Raw genomic sequence first — 22,998 nt, 5'->3', positions numbered from 1 at the left:
TACCTGCTGCACCCAGGCTCTCCCTCTGAACAGGAGGAGCCGAGCAGCAGCAGGGTTTGGCCATGGGTCCAGCAGGGGCCCTTTTGAGAAGAAAGGGTACTGTCACGAAGCCCAGGAGCACAGAGGCTTCAGGTCTGAGTCTTGAGGTGGTTTCAGAAGGAGCCACGTGTGCGCCCTGGCTCAGGAACTGGACCGGTGGCATTGGTAGCAAGGACTCAGGCATTCAGACCTGGCAGCCGGTGGTGGTAGCCGCGTAGTGGAGGCGTTTGACTTTGTACATGCGTGTGTGTCTCTGTGTCTTCTCTCTCGTTTACCATTTGCTTTTGGTCTTTCCCACCAAACAGCCACCGTTCCGGAGTCCTGCCCCCTAAACATTGAGGAATAGGTATGAGTTCTACCAAATTATATACTTGAACAAACAACTCACTCTCTCTGGGGGTTCTTAACTTAGAAGGGCGATCTGGCTTACTTGTCATGCCATCACACTTAGAGGGCCATCCTTAGAGGGGTACCAGACTGTGGTGCCCCCAGGGAATAGGGACTCCCACATTCTGTCTGGCTGCGAGAGATACCTAACAGTTCTCTGTCCCACGGACTCCTCTGGCCCGGGGTCCACCTCTGCAGGGTAGTATAAGAGGTTTAGGATGGATGATTGCAACTGGACATTTATGCGAAATACTCAGTTTCTACCCACTTAATCCTAGTGTTTCTGCCATTAAAGGGTTTCGTGTCTTGGGCTGGCCTAAACGAAGGCTGACCCCAGACCCTCATGAGTGGCCTCCGTCGACAGGAGAATATACTGAGCCTCAGGCCCCCAGTCCAGGGTCACGGGCTCTGTCCTCGGAATGAGCCCCCTGCTGGGCCGGGTGTGCCTCTTGGCTCCGCCCAGGAGAAGGTCACAGTGCAATGGAGGAATTCAAGGATTCAGCGATTTTCACGGCATGAGGAGGGGGGCAGTGGTACAGGCCCTGGGGGAGCAAGTCGGCACATGCTGGACCCTCTTTGGCTGGGGGGCCGTGTGGGACAGGCTGGGAGAGATGGCTCAAAGGTTCTCAGACCAGAGGTTGGACGACTTTCCCCAACCCCAGGGGGTTAGGGCTTCCTCCTCTCCACTGAAAGGAGTTTCTTGCTGCACTGGAGGGAATGAATAGATGGAGCCAGTCTGTGGGCTGGAGGACTGCTGGGGGGAGATGAACCTGAACAAGGCTGGGGGCGGGCCTGGTTGTCGAGCACATTCTAAGAGTCAGGCACCCTGCTCAGCACTCTGCCGTGTCACCTCGGTTACCTCTCCCAGCAACTCTGGGGGCTAAGTACTCACTTCCATCTGATAGACGGGAAAACTGGAACTCCAAGTACAATGACCTGCCCAGGGTCACACAGTCAGTATGTTACAAGTTGGGGGTGTACCCAGTTTTACAGATTTAGACATGACTAGAGAGTGAACAGCACTTGCTTGGTGGCTCAGCGGTAAAGAATCCTTCCTGCCAAGTGGGAGACCTGGGTTTGATGATCCCTGGGTTGGAAAGATCCCTTGGAGAGGGAAATGGCAACCTGCCCCGATATTCTTGTCTGAAAATTCCATGGACAGAGGAGCCTGGCGGCTACAGTGTCTGGGGTCGCAACGACTGGGACATGATTTCGCGACTAAATAGCAGCAGAGGGTGAACAAGCCAGAGGTTGTGACTGGATACACAGCACAAAGGAGAGAGAAGCCCCAGTCCAGGGGTGTGGACGTTCCCAGCGTGGGCAGCTTCTCAAGCAGGAGCCGTGGACTGGAGACAGGATGATGAGTTTAGAGGATGGTACTCGCGAGACCCCACGGCTCTGGGGCTGATACCTCCTGGGCTTGATGGCACCAGCTGATAGCAGACCTCAGCGGGCTGTTTGCAGAAAGAGAGGAATGGCTATTGCACTGTCCTCCCCCATGCCATTCAGTCCCTGGCACCCTCTGGGCAGCCAAGCACTTCCTGCTCCACCCTGGCCCCCACAGCAAACATCAACTCTGGGCCCAAATTAACACATTCTTCTCCCTCCCGTCCACTTCCTCCTGCCTCACGAAAATCTCAGCTAGACCCAGTTTCTTTTCCTTGTCTGCGGTAACACTGAAGCAAACTTTAAGACCAAATAGAGATACAAATGTGGGTCCTAGGGCAAGGTCCCACAAAACAGGGACCATCCATGTGTCCCGCCATTGCAGGCCCCAGTGTCCGTGACTGTCCCTGGCCCAGTGGGCACCACTGCTCCTGATTCCTCATGTGCTGTGGTTGGCACACCATGGGAGCTCCAAGTCATGGGCAGCCTGCCAGTTTTCGTGCTGAACTCCCAGGCTGCCCTGCTGGGGACACCATCTGGACTGATTTGGAGGTCCAGCTCGAGTAACCTTGTTTTTCTCTTCTCAGGTGCCTGGCAGGCCGATGACAACGTGGTGAGTCGTCGGAACACGCAGCGCCGGCGCTTGTCCTCTGGAAGCCTGGAGGACCCCGAGGACAGGCCCTGCATGTGGGGGCCTCTGGCCGTCTGAGAACCGCGGCCTGTGTGCCAGGGCCCCCCTCCTGTCCTCGCATCCCTTCCTGGCCTCGCTGCACCGCTGACCTGCTGGGCATCCTCAGCAAGACACGTGGAGACTCTTTAGACCCACGTGGAAGCTGGATGCTTGAGGGCTCCTGCTCCTTCTCCCAGCCTTCTTCCGCAGTCATGATCCTTCCCCTCTCAGAAGGGACCAGAAGCCTCCTTGGTCCTTGAGGGCTAAAGCCACGGGATGAACTGCAGCTCCTGAGACCTCTGCAGAGACTTTTTGCAAACGTTTCCACCAAATCTTGACCTTCAGGTGGAGCTGAGGCCCGTGGACCACTTGTCTCTCGTGCATCTTTGTCTCCTTAGGCGGGTAGACCAGGAGGACTCGGAGTTTGCGTGACTTCCTTACAAACACCTGGCGTTTTCTGGTCTCTGGGACATCATGACCAATCTGAAACCTCCAGTTTGGGGTAGGGGGTTGGGGGATGACTCCTGCGAAAAGGGAAAGCCATATTGCACTAGAAGTGGAGTTCCCCCTCAGAAAGCGTTAGGAGCTCCTTTCTCTAGGACAGGAAACAGTGGCAACCACTGGAAGGTTGGTTGGGAAAACAGTTCTTTCTTCTTTCTGGTGGCAGAGGCAGTGCCTCATGTGTCTGTCTGCTTAGGAAGGAGGCTAAATTGTGCTTGAATCTGAGAATCCCTTAGTTACATGGCTCCCTTCCGGAGGGTTATTTATGATCAGGTGCACTCAAGAAGGCCTGGGACTCCATCCTAAGGTGACACCGCAAAAACAGTTTGACCCCTTCTCTGTGCCAGGCATGTGTTAGGAGCTGTCGTGTGGTATCACATTTCATCACTACCGCCCTGTCAAGTGGCCTTCTTATCCCCATTGTAGCCATCTCCACCCCCTTTTCTTAAATAGTTGAAGAAACAGATTGCGAGAGGGGTGGAGCGGTAATTCTCAACTGGTGCCCAGGAGCCCCAAAGGAAGTTGGGGAAAGGGCTGAGCTGGGGCCAGGGGGAGTCCAGGGGGCTTCCCCCCCACCCATTGTCCTCCCCTGCCTCCCCCCCAGGTCTGCTGAGCCTGATGGGGGAGGTACTACCTTCCATAGGCTCATGAGAGATTTAGAGGTATTGTTCAAATCATGTGCCCACCCCACCCCAGTCCTGTGTAGGACATACAACTGACACGCTGAAACAGCAAGACCAGACCGTAAGCTGTTGGCTGTTCCTGTCTCACCACTGGTGTCGGCAGTGGATTCCTCCAGCTCTCAGATAGATGTGCTGTCTGCCGGGTTTTGGAAGAGGTCGTTGTTCAGTGGAGCCTGAGACTGGGAAGCAAAGCTGGATCCAACAGTTTGTGAGGCAGAGGTGTGATTGACAGAGCCCTAGGATGCGTCCACCGCGATGACCTGAATTAATAGTTGGTATTGTGGCCCTTGAAGAACTTTTCAGGTCCTCCCCAAGGCCTTGAGGCGAGCTCAGTGCCCAGAGGACCTTTCAAAGCTTCTGTGTAGTTTCCTGGCGCTGCCAGGCGGGTGGTGACCCGCACACTGGTGGCTGTGGGTCACATCCTGCTCTTGGGGATGGGGAGGCCTGTAGTCCCAACAGACACTACACAAGCCAAGCCTGAATCTCTGCCTCTGTCTTGAGTTTCTCACGTTCACCTTCTCTGAAATCCTGCAGCAGACTCTGCTGTTTCAGGCCCCACTTCATGTCCTTTCTTTCCTCAAAACATTCGTATGGCCCCTATCTTATTTAAGATATGAGCAATAACCCCACTTACTGATTTCCCTGAAGTTTGAGCCCCAGAAACATTAGGGAATGGGACCTCCCTGAGCCTGGGGTGGTGGCATTCAGACCCACCTGCTCTCCCGGCAGGTAGTACTCACAATGTGCTGTTACTTGAGATGAAAGAGAGGCAGGTAAACAGTAGCCACATGGCCAGGAACCCTAAGAGGAAGCCATTGTCTTCACCCCTTCTGGAGGGTCTGCCTTCTCCAAGGAAGAAGCTCAGAGAGATTCCTCAAGGCCTTGGCTCCATAACCAAGACTGATCTGGGTGAGAAATGGCTCTTCATGCCTGTTCTCAGACAGTTCCTGCTCTCTCCCCAAGCCCCTCACCTCTCTGCTCTCATTTAGCTCTTTGGCAAGTAAAACTTTCCCTGGTGCTCTAGTGGTTAAGACTCTGCACTTCCACTGCAGGGGGTGCAGGTTCGATCCTTGGTCTGGGAACTAAGACCCTGCATGCCACATGGTCCGACCAAAGGGGGGGATAAAAAGATTCCTAGAAATAGCTCATCCAGACAGGCTGGTCTTCAGCCTGGTCAGGGAACAGGGCAAATGCCCCAGCCATCATCTGGAGACCATCATGTTGTAAGCAGGTGACCCAGAGAACCTGTGACAGGGCCTGGCTTCTCCCACGAAGCCACAGACTCCCCTGAGTTTGCGGTTCCTTCCTGCCATGCTCGGGTCTGAACTCACCTGTGAGCTCACTTCTGAGTGGTGCCATGACCCTGGCCTCCTCATGGAGTCCTTTTTCCTTCTCCTACCCAGTCCCATCCCCCCAGGGGTCATGCCCACGCTGGGGCATCGCCTGGGCACAGATCCACACACTGTAAGCCATCTCACCTGGGAAGAGTTTGTGTCCTGTCCACCTGATCTCGGCATGCTGGTTTCTCACTTTGCTTTAGGATCTGCACACCTAGTATGTGGGAGTCTGCGTGTCCTGTCGTGCCATCTGTGTACCCCTCACCCCCCCGGAGTACACTTGTGGGCACACTACAGTGGGGACGTCAAGGATGCAATATTTATGGATTGCTGCATGATTCTTAAAAATGAATAAAACTGTTGACAGGGGAAGGAGAACCGTTAACTGCGCAGCTGGCTTATTTGTGAAAGTTTCTGTCTCACTTTCTCCAGCACTCTTTATTATTTTTCCTCAAGACAAGCTGGATATGAAGGAGTGAACTAGGACAAGGGATAGGGAAAGACATGTTTCTGGATGGGAGTTGACTGCTGGCCTGGTCACAGCTCCTGTGCAAAGGCGTGATAAGGAGCCCTCCCCCCAACCCCCACCCCCTCCCCCCGCCCTTAAACCGGAGAACTTCCAACTGCAGCTGCTCAATAATTGAAGAGCAGGAAAGCTGGTGACTGGAGGGAGGCTGGGAGAAGGGAGGAGAGCGGACTACAGTCCGCTGTTGGTCCTCATCACTTAAAGGCTAGTGAAATTAACGGAGCAAATGATCCTGGTAGGAGAATTTGGCAAGGGCATGGCTTTTCTGGGTACCACTCAGTGACTCAGCTTCCTCGACTATCTGGAAGGGAGGGAGGGACACTTGGAAGAAGCTCCTGGGATGTCCACTTCTGGGAACCTTGCTGAGGATGGGGTTGGGAGGGAGCGCTTACCAGGAAGAATGATTACCCTACCTGCCATGGGGGCGTCTGCGGACCTAAGCGGCAGGTGGCATCGGAGAGTCAGACCTGCCTGCGGGCACCACTCGACAATCAGGGTCGGGAGACTGGGATAGGCCGTAGAAACGTGCCTAAGTGCCACTCACAACCCAGAGAGGAAAGGAAAACCCCAAGCACGCGGTCCCCGAGTCTAAGCCGCTCCCAGCCTTGGCCTCCGCGCGCCCAGGCTGCGTCCCAGGAGCCGTCTACACCTCAGAGCAGCCTAGACGGGAAGGTGGGAGGGTAGGGGGGTAGGGCGGGAGTGAGGTTCCCGCAGCGGACGGCTCACCCGGGACTCCCGGGGCGCCGGCTGGAGCGCCGAACCGCGCGCCTCTCAGAACCCTGCGCGGGGCCCTTGCGCGGGAATGTTTGGAGCCGGGACCGGGTGGCGGGTAGGGGGCTGCGTGGCGCGGGAGAAGGCGGCAGGAGGAGGGAGTTCGAAGAGAGTTACCGCCAGAGAGAGTGTTAAGAACCCGCGGTCCCCTTGGAGACACACTGACCAATGGCAGAAGCGGAAGCTGTTTATAGGGGCGGAGCGTCGCCATAGCAGCAGGAGAAGCCTTCGGAGCTGCTACTTAATGCCGGTCCCCCGGCCTCTGGCGTTGAGAGAGGCGCCGTCGGGCGTGGGGGCGACAAGGACTGCTGGCTGGGCCATCGAGCTGGGGGTGGGGTGTCAGAGAGCCGCAGGGAGTGGGAGGAACTTCTTCCAGAACATTCCTTTGGCCCGTGCTGCGCTCTGAGCCAGGTAAGGGACGGGGTGGTCTGCCGGCCGCGGAAAGGGAGGGCGTCTGTAAGTGGCGGGCCCGGGGGACGACATCAGAGAAGTTTGGGGGACACTCACTTCCCGCGTCCCTACAACTCTCTATCCTGTTTCCTTCCTTCCTTCCCCTTGCTCCCTCATCCTAACAGCCCTTTTTAAAGATACTGCCCTCCTGGGCTTCCTCGCCCCGTTTCCATTTGTTATGGAGGGAGGGGAGAGGGGTTGATTTCCCACTCTTGGGGAGAAGAGAATGGCTTCGGATGTCCCTTACACTCTTCCCTCGTTTGGCTAATTAAGTCTCCTCTAAAACATCAAAGAGGAAGAGCCAGGCAGACCCTGCGGAGGCTGGACCACCGGGCACAGCTTCTGTTTCCCAGACTAAGGCAGTACAAGATCCTCCCCAGCTGCGGGGACAATTTTAGAGGAGCCCCTTCCCCCCCCAACTCCTTGCGCACACTCTCTCGTCGGGGATAGGGGAAGAGGGCTCAGTTCCCGCTATGGTCCCCGCAGGCACCTCATTCAATTCGGAGGAAGCGACCCCCGGATCGCGGGATGGAAGCGCTCTTCCGGGAGACTGTGTAACTCGAGCCGCGGGCGTCAGCGGGCCAGAGAGCTCGGCCGGCCACCCTCGGCTCGGCTCGTGGATGTTGACCGCCCCCTCGGAGAGTCCCCGCAGATATGGCGGAGAGCTGGCTACGCCTCTCGGGGGCAGGGGCGGCGGAGGAGCCCGGGCCGGAGGGCGGCCTGGAGGAGCCCGACGCTCTGGATGACAGCCTGACCAGCCTGCAGTGGCTGCAGGAATTCTCTATTCTCAACGCCAAGGCTCCAGCCCTGCCCTCGGGGGGCACCGACCCCCACGGCTACCACCAGGTGCCAGGCTCGGCCGCGCCGGGGTCTCCCCTGGCGGCCGACCCCGCCTGCCTGGGGCAGCCGCACACGCCCGGCAAGCCCACGTCGTCGTGCACGTCGCGGAGCGCGCCCCCGGGGCTGCAGGCCCCGCCTCCCGACGACGTGGACTATGCCACCAACCCGCACGTGAAGCCGCCCTACTCATACGCCACGCTCATCTGCATGGCCATGCAGGCCAGCAAGGCCACCAAGATCACCCTGTCGGCCATCTACAAGTGGATCACGGACAACTTCTGCTACTTCCGCCACGCTGATCCCACTTGGCAGGTAGGGGAGGCCCTCCAGCCTGGCCCACGCTCTCGCGGGCTGGACTGGCATTGCGGATCCAGATCCGCAGGCGCCGCCATCAAGCCAGGGCCCGAGGGAGGAAGGCCGTCGAGGAAGGACCTCTAGGGAGCCCAGTGCTTGGAACTGCCCCCACTCTGACTTCAGAGAGGAAGGAGGGCGGATGTTCAGAGGGCTTTAGGGGTGTTGAATTTGAGGTTGAAGTGGAAAGAACTTGTCACCCATCCAGCAGGCCCAGTCCAAAGACCAGGGCTAAACTATGTTTGGACGCTGGCCCCCTAGAGGGAGGTTGATGGACTGAGGGACACATTTTTGTCCCAAGTCCTAGAATTCCTAGACACGACCCTGCTCCAGGCCAGTTTGTCAGGGCCGGACTGGAATCGGAAACAGGCTCTACATCCTGCCTGGTTTCAGTTGGCTGGAGGAGGACAGGGAGGCTAGAGGGGCTGTGCTCTGGGGTGTGAAGGCCAGCTGTGTCCCCATGGAAGGGCTGTGGGTCCTTCCTAAAGCTGTTGTCCCAGCCCCCACCCCAAACCCTCCCTGGTTTCCTGCCACCACTCCCCTCCCCACCCTTCTCATGAACCTCCCTGGGGGGACAATTACCTGAGCCAGGTGCTTTCCACAGGGGCTGTGCCTCCCACACTGGCTTCATGTTCCAAGTCTCCAGAACCTGGCACAGAGCAGCCAAGGGGCCCAGGCCGCCATGTAAACATCCCAGTCTTGCTAGGGGGCACTACCCACCTGCCGGCCCCACCGTCCAAGCCCCAGACCCCTGTTCCCCAACGTGGTTGGGACTGTGCACGCAGGCATGAACAAAGCAGGGTAGTGATGGGAGGCTGGGCACACCTTGCCCTGAGCATATTTGACCATCAGCATCTTTGATCATCTGCCTCTTGGAGACAGAGACCCAGGATGCGCGGATCACTCCCTGTGTCACAGGCCACAGGATCGCAGTTCCAAGATGTTCCACATTTGCTTGGGCTCTGACCTGGGGGGCAGTACCATTTGTAACCTTGGTGAGAAAGCAGAGACCCCCTGCCACCCTACCCCAAGCCTGAGAGGCCCCAGGAATGAGCGCTATGCCCTTGGCCCTCTTGGCCCGGTAATAATCAACCTCGGCCTCAGAGCCTGGAATGGGAGGAGGGGAGTGTTGGGGTGGCGGGGGAGTGAGGGCCCAGGCCAGCGGCCGGCTCTACAAACAAGGAAAATCATCAGATTCCACACCCCCCACACACACACACACTTACACACACTCACACCCACTCACTCACTTCACAAACAGAGAAGGCCAGCCAGGCCCAGGCAGAGAGGAGATGGCCGTCCAGGCCCTGGGGGAGCCGAGGCCTTTGGCCAGAGGCTGCAAGCGGCAGGGGAGGGGAGGGAGGGCAGGACAGGGTGGCACTGAGAGCCATCCTGCAGCTCAGGGCTCGGATGACTGAGCAGGCAGATATCCTGGCAACAGGGAACAAAAACCCCCGACAGCACTCCCGGTGCCCCGTGGCTGGTATCCCAGAGTCTCCTGGTCTGAGCAGCGCCTCTGCTGCCCTCCATCCCTCCCAGTGGCCCCCATCGGAGAGAAGCTGGTTGTGGGGACTGGCACTGGGTGCCCCCCATCTCCAACCCTGCCCACTCACCCACTGTCCTCTCCTCTCTCCCTGTGTCCAGAATTCCATCCGCCACAACTTGTCGCTGAACAAGTGCTTCATCAAGGTGCCTCGGGAGAAGGACGAGCCTGGCAAGGGGGGCTTCTGGCGCATCGACCCTCAGTACGCAGAGCGGCTGCTGAGCGGGGCCTTCAAGAAGCGGCGGCTGCCCCCGGTCCACATCCACCCAGCCTTCGCCCGCCAGGCCGTGCAAGAGCCCAGCGCTGCCCCGTGGGCCGGGCCGCTGACCGTGAACACTGAGGCCCAACAGCTGCTGCGGGAGTTCGAGGAGGCCACCGGGGAGGCGGGCTGGGGTGCAGGTGAGGGCAGGCTCGGGCATAAGCGCAAACAGCCGCTGCCCAAGCGGGTGGCCAAGGTCCCTCGGCCCCCCAGCACCCTGCTGCTCACCCAGGAGGAGCAGGGCGAGCTGGAACCCCTCAAGGGCAACTTTGACTGGGAGGCCATCTTCGACGCTGGCACTCTGGGTGGGGAGCTGGGTTCGCTGGAGGCCCTGGAGCTGAGCCCACCAATGAGCCCCGCCTCGCACGGGGACGTGGACCTCACCGTCCACGGCCACCACATCGACTGCCCAGCCACCTGGGGGGCTTCAGTGGAGCAGGCTGCCGACAGCCTGGACTTCGACGAGACCTTCCTGGCCACGTCCTTCCTGCAGCACCCTTGGGATGAGAGCAGCAGTAGCTGCCTCCCCCCGGAGCCCCTCTTTGAGGCCGGAGATGCCACCCTGGCCACCGACCTGCACGACTGGGCCAGCGTGGGTGCCTTCTTGTAAGAAACCAGGCCCCGCCCCGCTCCCTCCGGACAGCGCCCACGTCTGGGCCCAGACTGCCCCCCAGTGCAGGCCTATGGAAACCCTACTGCCCAGGCAGGGGCTGGGCCAGGTCTCCCAAGGCTGACCCCACAAGGACACAGGGCCCGCAGCCCGGGCCGTCCTCAGATTCCAGCCCAGGTGGCTGAGAACTGGGACCTAGGACCAGGATTGCTGCCTCCCCTCCCCAGCCCCCATACACAGTGTTTCATTGATCCACTTCTTCCCGGCCCCAGGGACACACTCGGGCCCCTTCACTTTGAGAGCTGCAGCTTGGAGGGTCCCTGCTCAGGCTGGAAGCCACAGTACAGGGTCCGCCCCAGAGCGTCTCAGCCTCTAGACTTCTCCCTCTCCGGCTCTCCTCCCCAGGTCTCCATCCGGAGAAAGTTCCCAGGTACAACAAGTGCTAATTAGGTGACTGCAAATTAACCCCATAGGGGCCTCTCCCGGCCGAGCTTCCCTGGGGCCAGGCCGGCAGTACGTGGGGCGGAGCTGGGGAAGGGGGCCAGAGAGAGGAGACTGAACTGAGGTCGGGGTGCCGGGTGGAGCCAGGAGATTTTCTAAGGCCTCTGGGGCCTTCTGGCCCCATCTCTAGAGGTATAAATCCCTAATCTTTGAGCCCAACTTGAGGCTGAGAGCAGCGGGGAGTTGGTTTTATGCAGGGTTGGGGACAGGAGCAGCCAAGCTGCAGAGGGAAGGGGGGACAGAAAGACTAATTTAGTGAGTGTAGCTATAGCTGAGACTTAACCGGGAGGGATGCGGTGCTTGCTAGAACCACTGGGACCAGGAAACGGGGGATCACCCCGAGCCCCCTGCCTGTGCTTGTGCAGGGGAGTGCCTTGCTCCACCCTGAGCCCCTTGGGCTGTGTCCCACATCCACCCTCCTGCCCCGTGAGGCAACTTAACTTTTTCATGAAAAGTTATTTACAGTAAAACATTTTTAAAAATAAAGCTTTTAAAAAATTTAAAATGGACCTGCTTGCAAATTTGTTTGGGGGAAAGTGGGGGCCAGTTTTTTTGGGGGCTTCACTGCCAAGGGGGAAGGGCTGGGAGGAAGACGGGGTGGGGGCACCAAAGGCCTGCAGAGTGCCAGCTGATGCCCTCCCCATGACCTCTGTGTCCCCAGAGACAAGGACTGAGAGGCAGCCCTGGGGAGGGGTCCCCTGCAGCCAGGCCCCAGCGCCTGTACCTGTGCAGTGTGGAGACAGTACCTGTAGTCCCCAGCGGGCAGCAGCAAAGGAGGCGCAGCTCCCTCCCTGGCCCTGGGGACTCACAAAGGCCGGGCTTGCCCAGGGCTCGGTTCACGTCCCCCAACTCCCCCACCACCCCCAACTCCCCCACCACGGGGGCCTGCCCAGGCTTGCCTTCAGTCCTCGCCTGGGCCTGTCTCCAGCTCCTCCCTTCCTCGGTCCCTTTCTGGAGGGACAGGGTGTGAGGTCAGAGGGCCCCAGCCCCAGGGCCCCTACTTCCCACCCTCGGGTGCAATCACCCCACCTGGCACCTTCCCTCCAATGCAGACTGAGGGTGAGGAAGGCCACCAGGGAAGATGAAAGACAGGGTGCCTAGACCCTACTCTCCCACCGTCAGGTTCCAGCCTGTGGGGAACCAACCTACCAGAGTTCTGATGGGGAAACTGAGGCACAGGAAATGGGTGACACTCAGCAGGCACCTTTCAACCCTCTCGCCCCAGCTTTGCCTGGAACCCATCACTCCCCACCCTCGGCCCCCACCTAGCCCTGCCAGCACAGCTCCTTCCCCCAGCACGCGTGAGCACACACACGCGCGCGCACACACACACACAGGCAGGCACAAACAGAGGCACTGTCCCACACAATCCTGCCCAGCCTCCACGGACCCCTTTTTCCCCCAAGCCCCTTTCTTTCCCTGCACTCGAGGCTGGCTCCTGGCCAACCTGGCATTCCCCGGTTAACTTGCTGCTTTCACTTGCTAATTATTCCAAATATTTCAGAAGGGTGCGCACACTGCGAGGCCAGCGGGCTGGGGCCTTACTGAGCTCGGGAGCCAGCCCACTCTCTTCCCACAGCTCGCTGAGGAGGCTGCCCCGTCTTCCCTCTTGAGACACGCTCCCCTCCCCCACAGCAGTGGCTCCCTCCCTCTCCCCACCAGCCACCAGCCTTCCTCCGCACGTTCCCCAGCACTAGGGGAACACGGGGGCTCCAGGCTCTCCACTGGTCCCCAGGATCAGCCTCCAGCCCCCGCCAAAGGGGCTACAGCCTGGATTGACAGAGGGGGCCTGTCACTGTCCTTCCTCTTCATCCTCTGCCTGGGGCTATCCTGGGGGAGTAGGGCAAGGTCAGGGTGCAGGTGAGGAAAGGCTGAAGGAGCCTCTGGCTGCCAGGAAAAACCACCAGGAAGAACCACCAGGAGTTGAAAATCCCTGTGCCTGGGACAAACGTCTCTGGCGAGGCGGGGCGGGGGGGTGCAGGGTGGGGTGGCAGGCATCGGTGCTTCTAAGGGTCCAAACACACTTTCTGCTGCTGCTGCTGCTGCTAAGTCGCTTCAGTCGTGTCCAACTCTGTGTGACCCCATAGACGATTCTCCAGGCGAGAACACTGGAGTGGGTTGCCATTTCCTTCTCCAATGCATGAAGGTGAAAAGTGAAAGGGAAGTTGCTCAGTCGTGTCTTGACTCTTAGCGACTCCATGGACTGCAGCCTACCAGGCTTCTCCGTCCATGGGATTTTCCAGGCAAGAGTACTGGAGTGGGGTGCCATTGCCTTCTCCAAAGACACTTTCTAGGAGCAGCCAAAGCTGAGATGGGGGCTGTGAAGTCAGCCAAACACAGGGCTTCGTCGCACTGATAGGGGGAGGAAAGAGTGAAGGGTGGGAAGCATGAGTATCCGATCCTGTCCCTCCTATTCATTCCTGCCCTGACCCTTAGCTGGGTGGCTTTTAAAAAAAGATGTTCCGGGACTTCCCTGGTGGTCCAGTGGCTACGACTCTGTGCTCCCAAAGCAGGGGGACCTAGGTTCGATCCCTGGTCAGGGAAGTAGACCCCACTTGCCGCAGATAGACCAGGTGCAGTCAAATAAATAAAAATATTTTTTAAATTAAAAAAATAAAAATGACGTTCGTTTACTTCAGATTTATTTGTAGGTTCAATGTAATCCCAATCAAAATATATTTTGCACCTTTGACTAAGTTGTAGACAGGATGCTCCATTATTACTAAATACTTTAGTGTGTATTTCCTTAGAACAAGCACATGCTTCCATGATAACCCTAGTACCATCGTCACAATCAGGAAATTGACATTGACTTGGTAATCACATCTTGCTGGCCTGGTCATGCTCCTCTCCATTCCAGCATCTAAATCCAGGACCCCACGTCGCACTGAGTTGTCCTTTCTCTTTTGAGCCATGTGGCTTTGAGCCCGTGACCCAAGCTCTCTGAGCAGGTTTCTCATTTCCTTTGATGTCTACCTCTTTTTTGGTTGTGCTGGGTCTTCACTGTTGTGTGGGCTTTCTCTGGTTGCGACGAGAAGGGGCTACTCTCTAGCTGTGGTACACGGGCTTCTCCTTACGGTAGCTTCTCTTGTGGATCACCGTCTCTAGGCAGTCTCCAGGGCTCTAGAGCACAGGCTCAATTGTCATGGCACATGGGTTTAACTGCTCTTTGGCAGGTGGATTCCTCCTGAATTAGGCATCGAACTCATGTCTCCTGCCTTGGCAGGCAGATTCTATACCACTGAGCCTCCAGAGAAGCCCTGATCTCCACTTTTGAGGTAAGAAGCCCCTGAGCCACTTCATTCTCAGGTGTTAGGAACAGTCCCTTCTCAAAGCAAGAGGCCACCCTTCTGTCTCCTAACTTGCCACCTTTTCCCCATCCTCCCTTCCCCAAGGATCCCCCAGCCAGGAAAGTGATGAAGGGGGAAAGGGCAGGAGCTCAGGCTTTGGGGGTCCTCCTCCTCTGTCCAGAGCACATCCCGTTCCACAGGACCGGCCACTCCTGGCTCCCATCACTCTCGGGATGTCTGGAAGGCCCCCAGGATGGGATCCCATGCTGTCCTGGAGCAAATGGGTCAGGCCTCCTGCAGAGCTGGCCCAGGGCAGGACACGGTCTCCTGCCATCACGCCTCCCCCACCCAGGTGTTCTGGGCACCCAGACCTGCAGAAGGAAGAGTGAGTGGAGGGTGGAAGGAAGGCCTGGGAGGGCCGGTGGGGGCCACTGGTCAGGAGTCAGGCGAGCTTCCGTCCCCATTCCTGGCTGAGGCCCAAAGGTAAACAGGTGTATTTGGACTCCCGGCAGGGGACAGGGGGTTGGCCCCGCGGGGCAGGCCTGGGCCTGTCAGAGGTGGGGATGTGGAGAGAAGCCTGCTTTCACAATGGGTGGCAGAGTGGCCCCGGGTCCTGCTGACACATTCTTGGATGGTGAAGAGGAAAACACAGGTGACAAGGGAGGGGAGGCAGTGGCACCGGGGAGGGGGCTTTGGGAGGCCACCCAGGTTGGGCCTGCACGGGCCAGTGGGAGCCAAGGAGGTGCCTGAAGCCCCGGGGGGTCACCTTCCTCCAGAGGCCCCTGTGTCCAGCCCACTCTGAGGCTCCCAGGTAGGGTCAGGTTGGCGGCATCGTGACTGGCTTGCTGGGGCCTGAACTTTCCCTGTGTCACGGGAGGGCAGGGACCAGCTGGAGGGTACTGTCCCCCAGAAGCCAACCGGACAGTATAGCAGGGCAGGGAGCGGCAGGGTACACGTTCACCAAGCCAGGAGGCTGGGCTGCAGATCTGGCTCTCCCCTACTCCGGCCCCCAGATGCCGCTCTGAGGGCAGGACAGCAGGGTCCAAGACCCAGACCCTCTTTCCCCTGGAAGGAAGCAGCTCGCTGAGCTCCCAGGAATGCAAGCGCTCCAGGAAGTGGAGAAGCCTGGCGCCTTGCCCGTGGCCCACACCGCCCACGGCCCCAAGGCCCTTTGAAGCCACGGTGGAGTGCCGGCAGCGCTCCCAGCGCTGCTGTTTGCCCAGGGAATTAAGTTGAGGCTGAGAGGATGCCAATCTTTCTCCACCCCTCACCCAGCCACCCACCAGCTCCGTCACTGGCTCATCCCCTGCCCCCACTCTGCGCACCAAGCCCTGCCCCCAACCCTAGAGGCACCCCATTCCCTTCAACTGGCCTAAAGTGAACCGCGGACAGGGGTCGAGGGATGTGGCAGGGTGGCATACAGACCCCGCCTCTGAGAGTTTTCATTCTCAGGAGTCCATGGGCCTGTAGACCCCTGCGGGCTGATAACCTGAAGCATTCCTATATCTGCAGCATCAAGGACAGGCACCAGCTTCCGAAGTACTGAAGGAATGAATGCACGAAGGAAAGAATGAACGAACGAAGGAGCTGGCTGAGCAGATGGACAAAAGGTAGAAAAACAGCCAAGTCGCTTCGACAAGATGTGACCGCAGACAGTAAACACTACCGGGGCCACGGTCACGGTCACTGGGCCCAGGGTGCTTCCTGGTGCTCCCAGGGGTGCAGAGCATTCTGTCCTGGGGGGCCTTTGAGGAAAGCCCCATGCTGCCCTTTGCTGATCCTGTGGGTCTGGGTGGCGTAATAAAAGAAGGAGGGGAGCCCTGATGCCCGCTGAAGCCGAGTGGGATGTGTGGCAGTGCAAGCCAGGTGAGGAGGGAGGGGAGGGGATACCAGACGAGGGACCAGAGGGAAGGGATGGAGAGAGGTGGGAGAGGCTGGGCCTTTCTCATTCTCATCTGCTCCTCCAGTCCCCAGCTCCCTGGGGGCTGAGACCCTGGGAATAAGGACACAGAGGCCCAAGCGGCAGGGCTGGTGCGGTGGAACTGACATTCGAGCCCCCTCTCTCCCATCTTTATTACCCCACCCAAATCCACAGGATCAGTAGATGGCCTTTGACCTGTCTGCACCTGGCTACAAGGTCACCAGGTCAGAGGGGTGACCAGCTCATCTGTCCCTGCGGGTCCCACCCCGAGGTGCACCAGGATGGGCCACTGAGCTTGACGGCCATGGAGCCCAGCTACCCAGAGTCTAAGCTGAGGTTGGGAGCTCTGTGAGGTGCCTGAGAGTTCCCTGTGCCTGCTGTGTGGCTAACGATTAAGCCTGGCCTGGCAGAGACTGCCTGGGAGGCTGGGCCTGCACTAACGCTGTGCCACAGGGCCGGGCGCGCTTGGGCCCGCCAGTTCAAGGCCAGTTTTGGAGAGAGGCATGGGGCGGGAGGATCTCACAGAAGGCCAGGACTCAACCCCCAGCCACATTCCCCGGGCCTCCCTAGGCTCCCTACTCCACCTGTGGGTTCTGTTGGGAGGGGGACATTGAAGGTCTCCTAAGCAAAGAGGAAGAAAATCACCAACTGGCCCACAAGAGATGGCGACCCCCACCCTGGCCCCCCACCCAAATGATCAGCTCATAGGCTCTGTTATCCTTGAGCTCAGAAAGCTCTTCTCTGAAGGACAAGTCACTTCCCAGACCCCTCCACATAGATGACCCACTGCTGCTGCTGCTGCTAAGTCTCTTCAGTCGTGTCCGACTCTGTGCGACCCCATAGACGGCAGCCCACCAGGCTTCCCTGTCCCTGGGATTCTCCAGGCAAGAGTACTGGAGTGGGTTGCCAGTTCCTTCTCCAATGCATGAAGGTGAAAAGTAAAAGTGAAGTCGCTCAGTCCTGTCCGACTCTGAGCGACCCCATGGACTGCAGCCCACCAGGCTCCTCCATCCATGGGATTTTCCAGGCAAGAGTACTGGAGTGGGGTGCCATCGCCTTCTCCGAGATGACCCACGGTGACCTCCAAAGGGACTTGGGAAGAGACAGGTATGAATGACAATCCAAGATGTGGCTACACAATGAAAACGACTCCCCCCGCCCCCGGGGAAAATGAAGGATGGTTTGAAGGGGTGGAGAGTGACAGACACCTGTGGAATTCACACGGCGTGGGTAACCATGTGAATTAGGAAATGAACTAGAGCCATTTGGGAGAGGGAAGAGGTGACCCTGGCATTAGCCCTGTCCTGGGGAGGTCACCCCAAGTCCTTCAGTGGAGAGAGCGGAGTCTGTCCGTTAACCAGTATGGTGCTCCAAACCGGAAGGAGATAGAGCCAAGACTTAGGCACAGTTCCCCCGGACCTCACGAAGGTAAAAGCTGTAGCCCAGGTTCATGTACTCTTCCAGAAGAGGGATCAAAGAGGAGAGCAGAGGGTGAGGACCGAGCCTGGAGAAGGGCCACCCTTGGGGCAGGAGGGAGCCTCTTACCTCACCCCGCCCGCTCCCGGCCCCCTAAACACACCTACACAGACACTCCCGTTCCTGGAGGCGGCCGCCCCACGGAGCCGCAGTGAGAGTCAACAGATCAGAGTGGGCTCGGTCGGAAGCCAATGTTTGCCCAGGAGGGCTCCTGGCCTCCCACAGGGCATCTCATTAGCACCATGGGGGTAGAGTCCAGAATCTGAGAGCAGGCAGCAAACTCCAGAGCTCAGAACAGGGCAGAAGGGAGGAGAGGGTCAGCTGCGGTGAACACAGGGAAGCTGTTTTAAGATGAGCTGACCTGCGTGTGCCTGCAGGAGAGAAGGGGCTAGCCCGGGGGGAGAGGGTGGATTGCAGGTGCTGGGTGGACGGGATGCTGGGAGAGCAAAGGATGGACCCCTCTGGTGGGAACAGGAGGAGGAAGGAAGGGTGAGCCCTGCCCTAGCCCAGCGGAGCAGTCACTCTGCAGTGCCTCTTGCTTCAAGAGGGAAGATGGTGATGGTGGGGAGTGCGGTGGGGAGTTGGGGGCGGGGGAAGGGGGCTGTGCTGGGGTGCACGAGAGGACTGTGGGGACCTTTGATTCCGGCTCGAGCTAGTGGACAGTGCAATGGGTGTAAGGAGGAAGAAGCAATCTGGAGTGACACGGTAGGGCACTCAGGAACCCGGAGACAGAAAAAAAAAGGGAACAGGAAGGACTTCCTGGTGGTCCAGAGGGTAAGACTCCATGCTCCCAATGCAGGAGGTCGGGGTTCTATCCCTGGTCAGGGAACTAGATCCCACATCCATCCCGGCGACTAAAAGTTCACATGCCCCATGCAATAAAGATCCCGGCAACTAAGACCCAGCACCGCCAAAATAACTAAGTAAATAAACAGAGAGGAACAGGTACATGGGGAAGCCAGCCTTGGCCTCCTTGAGACTCTGCAACCAACGTATCAGGCCCACAACGTCTCCTGCCTCCAGCTGGCAGGACTCGGGGCGGGGCGGGGATTTCCCACCTGCAGGGAGGACGCCCCGGTCCCAGGTGCTAGAAACCCTGGTCAGACATCACCTGGTTGCCTGGTCAATGTTTCCTTACACCTGTGGACCAGAGTCTGCATGGACGTGACTATGGGCAAGACCTGGTCTTAGGGAGATTTCCTGACCCACTGAGTTGGGCAGCGGGGTGGTCTTGCCAGGGTAACTCTCCAGGTTCACTCCCAGGATCGGGCAGAGTGGTCTTCTCAGGGCTGGGAGGCCGCTGTGAGAGGCCCCTCGGTGTCCTCGAGACTGGTGGGCGGTGATGCCACTGCTGCCTGAGTGGGGAATGCAGCGTGAAAGGGAAGGGAAGGGGGAGTCAGGCTGGGGGTACAGAGAGTGTGAGGCTCACAGTTGAGGGATGGCTGAGAGGCTTCTGGGTATCGAAGGATGGTTCTAGGAGACTCAGCTTTGGAAAGGCACCCCAGTGTGTGAGCACGGCCCAGGCAAGCCCTCCTGCCCCTGCCCCCGCTCCCCAAGCAACAACCACTCATTCGACTTCCACCACCACAAGTCAGGTTTTCCTACGCTAGAATTTCCTACAGATGGTATCAAACACTTTGTACTCTGTGTTTGGCTTCTTTCCCTCAACATGTCAATTTTGAAATTTAACTACCTTGTCACATGCAGCGGCAGTTTGTCCCTTTTCACGGCTGAGTAGTATTCTACCAGACAACTATAGCCATTTGTTTATCCATTCTCTACTTGATAGATATTTGGGCTGCTTCCAGTTTGGGGCTATTGTGACTAAAGCGGCTATGAACATCCTTGTAGAAAGCATTTTTGATTTTTGGTCTGAACCATGCAGCATGGAGGATCTTAGTTCCCCAACCAGGGATCGACGCCAAGCTCCCTGCAGTGGAAGCCTAGAGGCTTAGCCACTGGACCACTAGGTGAGTCCTAGGGTGTTTTTTGTTTTTTTAAATCCTTTTCAGGACTTCCCTGTTGTCCTTAAATTAAGAGTCCAGCCTGCCAACGCAGGGGACATGGGTTCAATCCCTGACCTGGGAGGACTCCACATGCCGCAGGGCAACTAGGCCCGTGCACCACAAATATCGAGACCCACACGCCTAGAGCCTGTGCTCCGCAACAAGAGAAGCCACCGCAACGAGAGACCCACACGCTACCATGAGAGGGTAGCCCCTGCTTGCCGAAACTAGAGAAGACCCACGCATAGCAACAAAGATCCAGTGCAGCCAAAACAAAATATAAATATTTAAAAAAAAAATCTTTTTCATGTGAATGGGGCTTGGGAAGAGAAGACATATCTTTCACTGGACTATGTTGAGATGATTCTAGAAGAGTCAGCACAGGTATTCAGCAAGATGCAGAGAGGACAGGAGAGGACAGGACAGAGACAGGCAGGAGAGGAGGTGGGCAAAGGCATGCAGGGGACACCCAGCTGGCTGGCTCAGTGCTGGGGAGGAGAGGGGGCCAGCGGGACTCTTGTCAAGTGCTCTTCTGGCCATGTCACTCATCGGTTGAGAACCCTGCAATGACTTCCCTCACCTACAGAAGGCTCTAAACACCATCAAGATCTTCCCCTGCTCGCCACTCACTTCCCACCTACCCCTCCTCTGTGATCAGTCACACTGATGTATTACCCAGAATTGCTATTTCCACCCCTGCCCTCTGCCCTGAGCAAACACCCTCCCACTCTCCCCCTTCACCTGGGTAACTCTTTTCAGAGTCCCCAACTGTGGGCCCCGAGCTGGAAGAACTCTACCATGCTGGTAAGACTCACCCCAACCCTTTCCGCACTTCTGCTTGAGAAGGCAGTTGGTTACACACATTGAGGTTCCTATACGGTCACCCCAACCGAGGACAGCAGGGCCGCATCATCAAGGAAAGGCTGGGAAGGTTGGGGCAGTGTCTCTGGACACTCGCTCTGCCTCCAGCCAGCCAGAGTTCTGGAAAGCCCACCCGCTAAGGCCTACTCGTGACCCTGAGCCATTTCATTTGGTGAATCCAGAACCCAGTTTGGGAGAAGACCTCCATCACAACCTCTCTTCCTGCTTCATCCCAGCAGTCTGTTGCATGACTCAAGCTCAGAGGACAGGGGCTGGGGGTTCTGTCCTCTTCCTGCCTGATGCTCATGCCCTTCCCCTGCTGCCAGCACAGACTGCCCACCTAGGGGCTCCTGACTGCTGCCTGGAGTTTACATTTGTTGGGGAAGGTTGTGAGCTGAGCTCCAGGAACCCACATCAGCTGGCTGGGCCCCTGGCAGACCCCAGAATCTGCAAGCCTAGGCTTGGGGCGGGGGCACTGCCAATGCTGGTCTGTTTGCCCCCTTTGCAGGAGGGAGGGGGCACCTGGAATGGTTCTCAGTCATAGAGGCACAGATGTTTAGTCTGCAGGAAATGTTGAGAGCCTTCCAGTGTCACCTGCAGAAGAGGAAACTGAGGCACAGAGAGAGGACAGGGCTCTGAGGATGTCAGTGCAGATGGGGTTGGCTTCTCCTGGGCACTACTGGCTGGGGGACCCATCTGGACCTTTGCCACCTCTCCACTCATTACCATCCTCCAGTGCCCTTGATTTCACCATGTTGGCATTGCGGGCCTCTCCTGCTGGATGGGGAGCTCCAGGAAGGCAGAAGCAGTGCCTGGTTCTCCATGGCACCTGCCAGGAGCTGGGAGTGGCCCATGGTGTGTGCTCAACAGAGCATGGCGGAACGGATGGAGGGGGTGGGAGCGCATGCCCCATTTCTCAGTGACTTGGAGCCAGAAGCCAGCGCTCTGAGCTGGGCAGACTGTGGAGAGCCAGGGGAAAGACGGCTGGGTCAGCCCTCCTTGTCCTCAGGGACCCCGGGCCTTGCCTCCCAGCTCACCCCTCCTCCTTGGCCTTATTAAAAAAGCCGCTGTTGAAGGTGTGATTGTGTGTGTTGCCCCGTAGGTGGTATACATGGAGAACTGCATACGCTGATCACTGGTCTCTGTGCTCATTCATTCATTCAATGAATACCTGAAGGATGGGAGGACCCTTCCATGGAAGCGGCGGGCACACACACGGCAGAAGACCAAACCCACAAAGCAAGTGGGTCCCAAGAGTGCCCTGGGGGAACTTCCTGGTGGACTAGTGGTTAGGACTCCACACTGCAGTGGGGACATGGGTTTGATCCCTGGTTGCGGAATTAGGATCCCATGTCCTGAGCAGTGTGTTCAAAAAAAGAGAAGAAAAAGTCATGAATGAGCTCATTTACATATGGAATTTAGAAAAACCACCAAACTCATAGAAAAAGAGATCATATTTGTAATTACCAGAAGCAGGGGTGGGCCGAGGAGGAATTGGAGAAAGGTGGTTAAAATGGTACAAACTTCCAGTTATCAGATAAACAAGAACTAGAGATGTAATTTACAACATGAGGACTCCAGTTAACAATGCTTTGTGATAGACAGAAAAGTTGTTAACCCAGTAGATCCTAAGTTCTCATTACAAGGAGAATTATTTTTTTTTCTTTACTTTGGATTCTATTTGAGATGATGGATGACAACTAAACCTATTGTGGTAATCATTTCACAATACAGTTGACCTTTGAACAGCAGGGGTTAGAGGCACTGACCCTAAGGCAGTGGAAAATTCCCATATAACTTTACAGCTGGCCCTTTCAATCCACTGTTCTATCCTGTACTGCTGCTGCTGCTGCTGCTAAGTCGCTTCAGTCATGTCGGACTCTGTGCGACCCCATACACGACAGCCCACCAGGCTCCCGGTCCCTGGGATTCTCCAGGCAAGAACACTGGAGTGGGTTGCCATTTCTTTCTCCAATGCATGAAAGTGAAAAGTGAGAGTGAAGTCGCTCAGTTGTGCCGGACTCTTAGTGACCCCATGGACTGCAGCCCACCAGGATCCTCCGTCCATGGGATTTTCCAGGCAAAAGAGTACTGGAGTGGGGTGCCATCGCCTTCTATCCTAGTGTATATTCACTGAAAAAAATCCAGGTGGACTCCCATAGTTCAAACCCATGCTTGCTGTTCAAGGATTCGCTGTATATATAATTCAACCACCATGCTGTACACCTTATGCATTGATGTATGTCAATCACTTCTCAGTAAAACTGGAGACAATAAATAAATTTTAAAAAGCCAGCAGAAGGGCACCCTGTCTAGGCTGTGAGCCCCTTAAGGAAGGCTACCCTCTCTCTCTCCTTGCCTACAGGAACCCTGGGCTTAATGAACAAACGATTTAACCTGCTCCCTCCCCACAATGATCCACCTGCCTGGCAGGATGGCCTGTGTGTGGGTGATTCCAGGCCCTAGCCCGAAGGCAGAAGGAGGCCATGGGTCCATCCATCCGGCTGGGGTCTCCACTCCCCCAAGCACAAGGCCTCCCGGGATGGGGACGCTCGGAGGCGCAGAGAAAGCGCTGAGTCACGTTCAGGGA

General features: G+C 57.5%; 2 protein-coding genes and 1 long non-coding RNA gene across 4 annotated transcripts in view; all 3 read left to right on the top strand.

The window, feature by feature from the left end:
* Positions 1-5,388, top strand: part of RNF157 (ring finger protein 157) — a 74,897-nt gene extending 69,509 nt beyond the window's left edge. The window contains exons 19-20 of one of the 2 annotated variants that reach the window (XM_086356251.1): positions 345-385; positions 2,400-5,388. In XM_086356251.1, coding sequence (XP_086212377.1) covers positions 345-385 — 41 coding nt within the window. In that variant the 3' untranslated portion in view covers positions 2,400-5,388. The remainder of the gene's footprint in view (positions 1-344; positions 386-2,399) is intronic. The other variant, XM_086356250.1, reaches the window with a different exon arrangement.
* Positions 5,389-6,514: 1,126 nt separating this feature from the next.
* Positions 6,515-11,359, top strand: FOXJ1 (forkhead box J1). The gene is made up of 3 exons (XM_086356252.1): positions 6,515-6,711; positions 7,237-7,902; positions 9,586-11,359. The coding sequence occupies exons 2-3, from the start codon at positions 7,405-7,407 to the stop codon at positions 10,351-10,353; spliced, it is 1,266 nt and encodes a 421-aa protein (XP_086212378.1). The 5' UTR covers positions 6,515-6,711; positions 7,237-7,404; the 3' UTR covers positions 10,354-11,359.
* A 3,306-nt stretch (positions 11,360-14,665) lies between these two features.
* LOC147351109 (uncharacterized) lies at positions 14,666-22,703 on the top strand. The gene is made up of 3 exons (XR_015147180.1): positions 14,666-14,796; positions 15,657-15,754; positions 21,511-22,703. It is a non-coding gene; the product is annotated as an uncharacterized LOC147351109 (long non-coding RNA).
* Positions 22,704-22,998: the final 295 nt, after the last annotated feature.

Source organism: Bos grunniens, chromosome 19 (assembly GCF_055505025.1).
Source record: "Bos grunniens cultivar Pamir isolate PY7600 chromosome 19, Bosgru_T2T1.0, whole genome shotgun sequence".
Classification (NCBI taxonomy): Eukaryota; Metazoa; Chordata; class Mammalia; order Artiodactyla; family Bovidae; genus Bos; species Bos grunniens.
The sequence above is the reverse complement of the archived record's forward strand: the minus strand, read 5'-3'. Positions and strand labels throughout refer to the sequence as shown.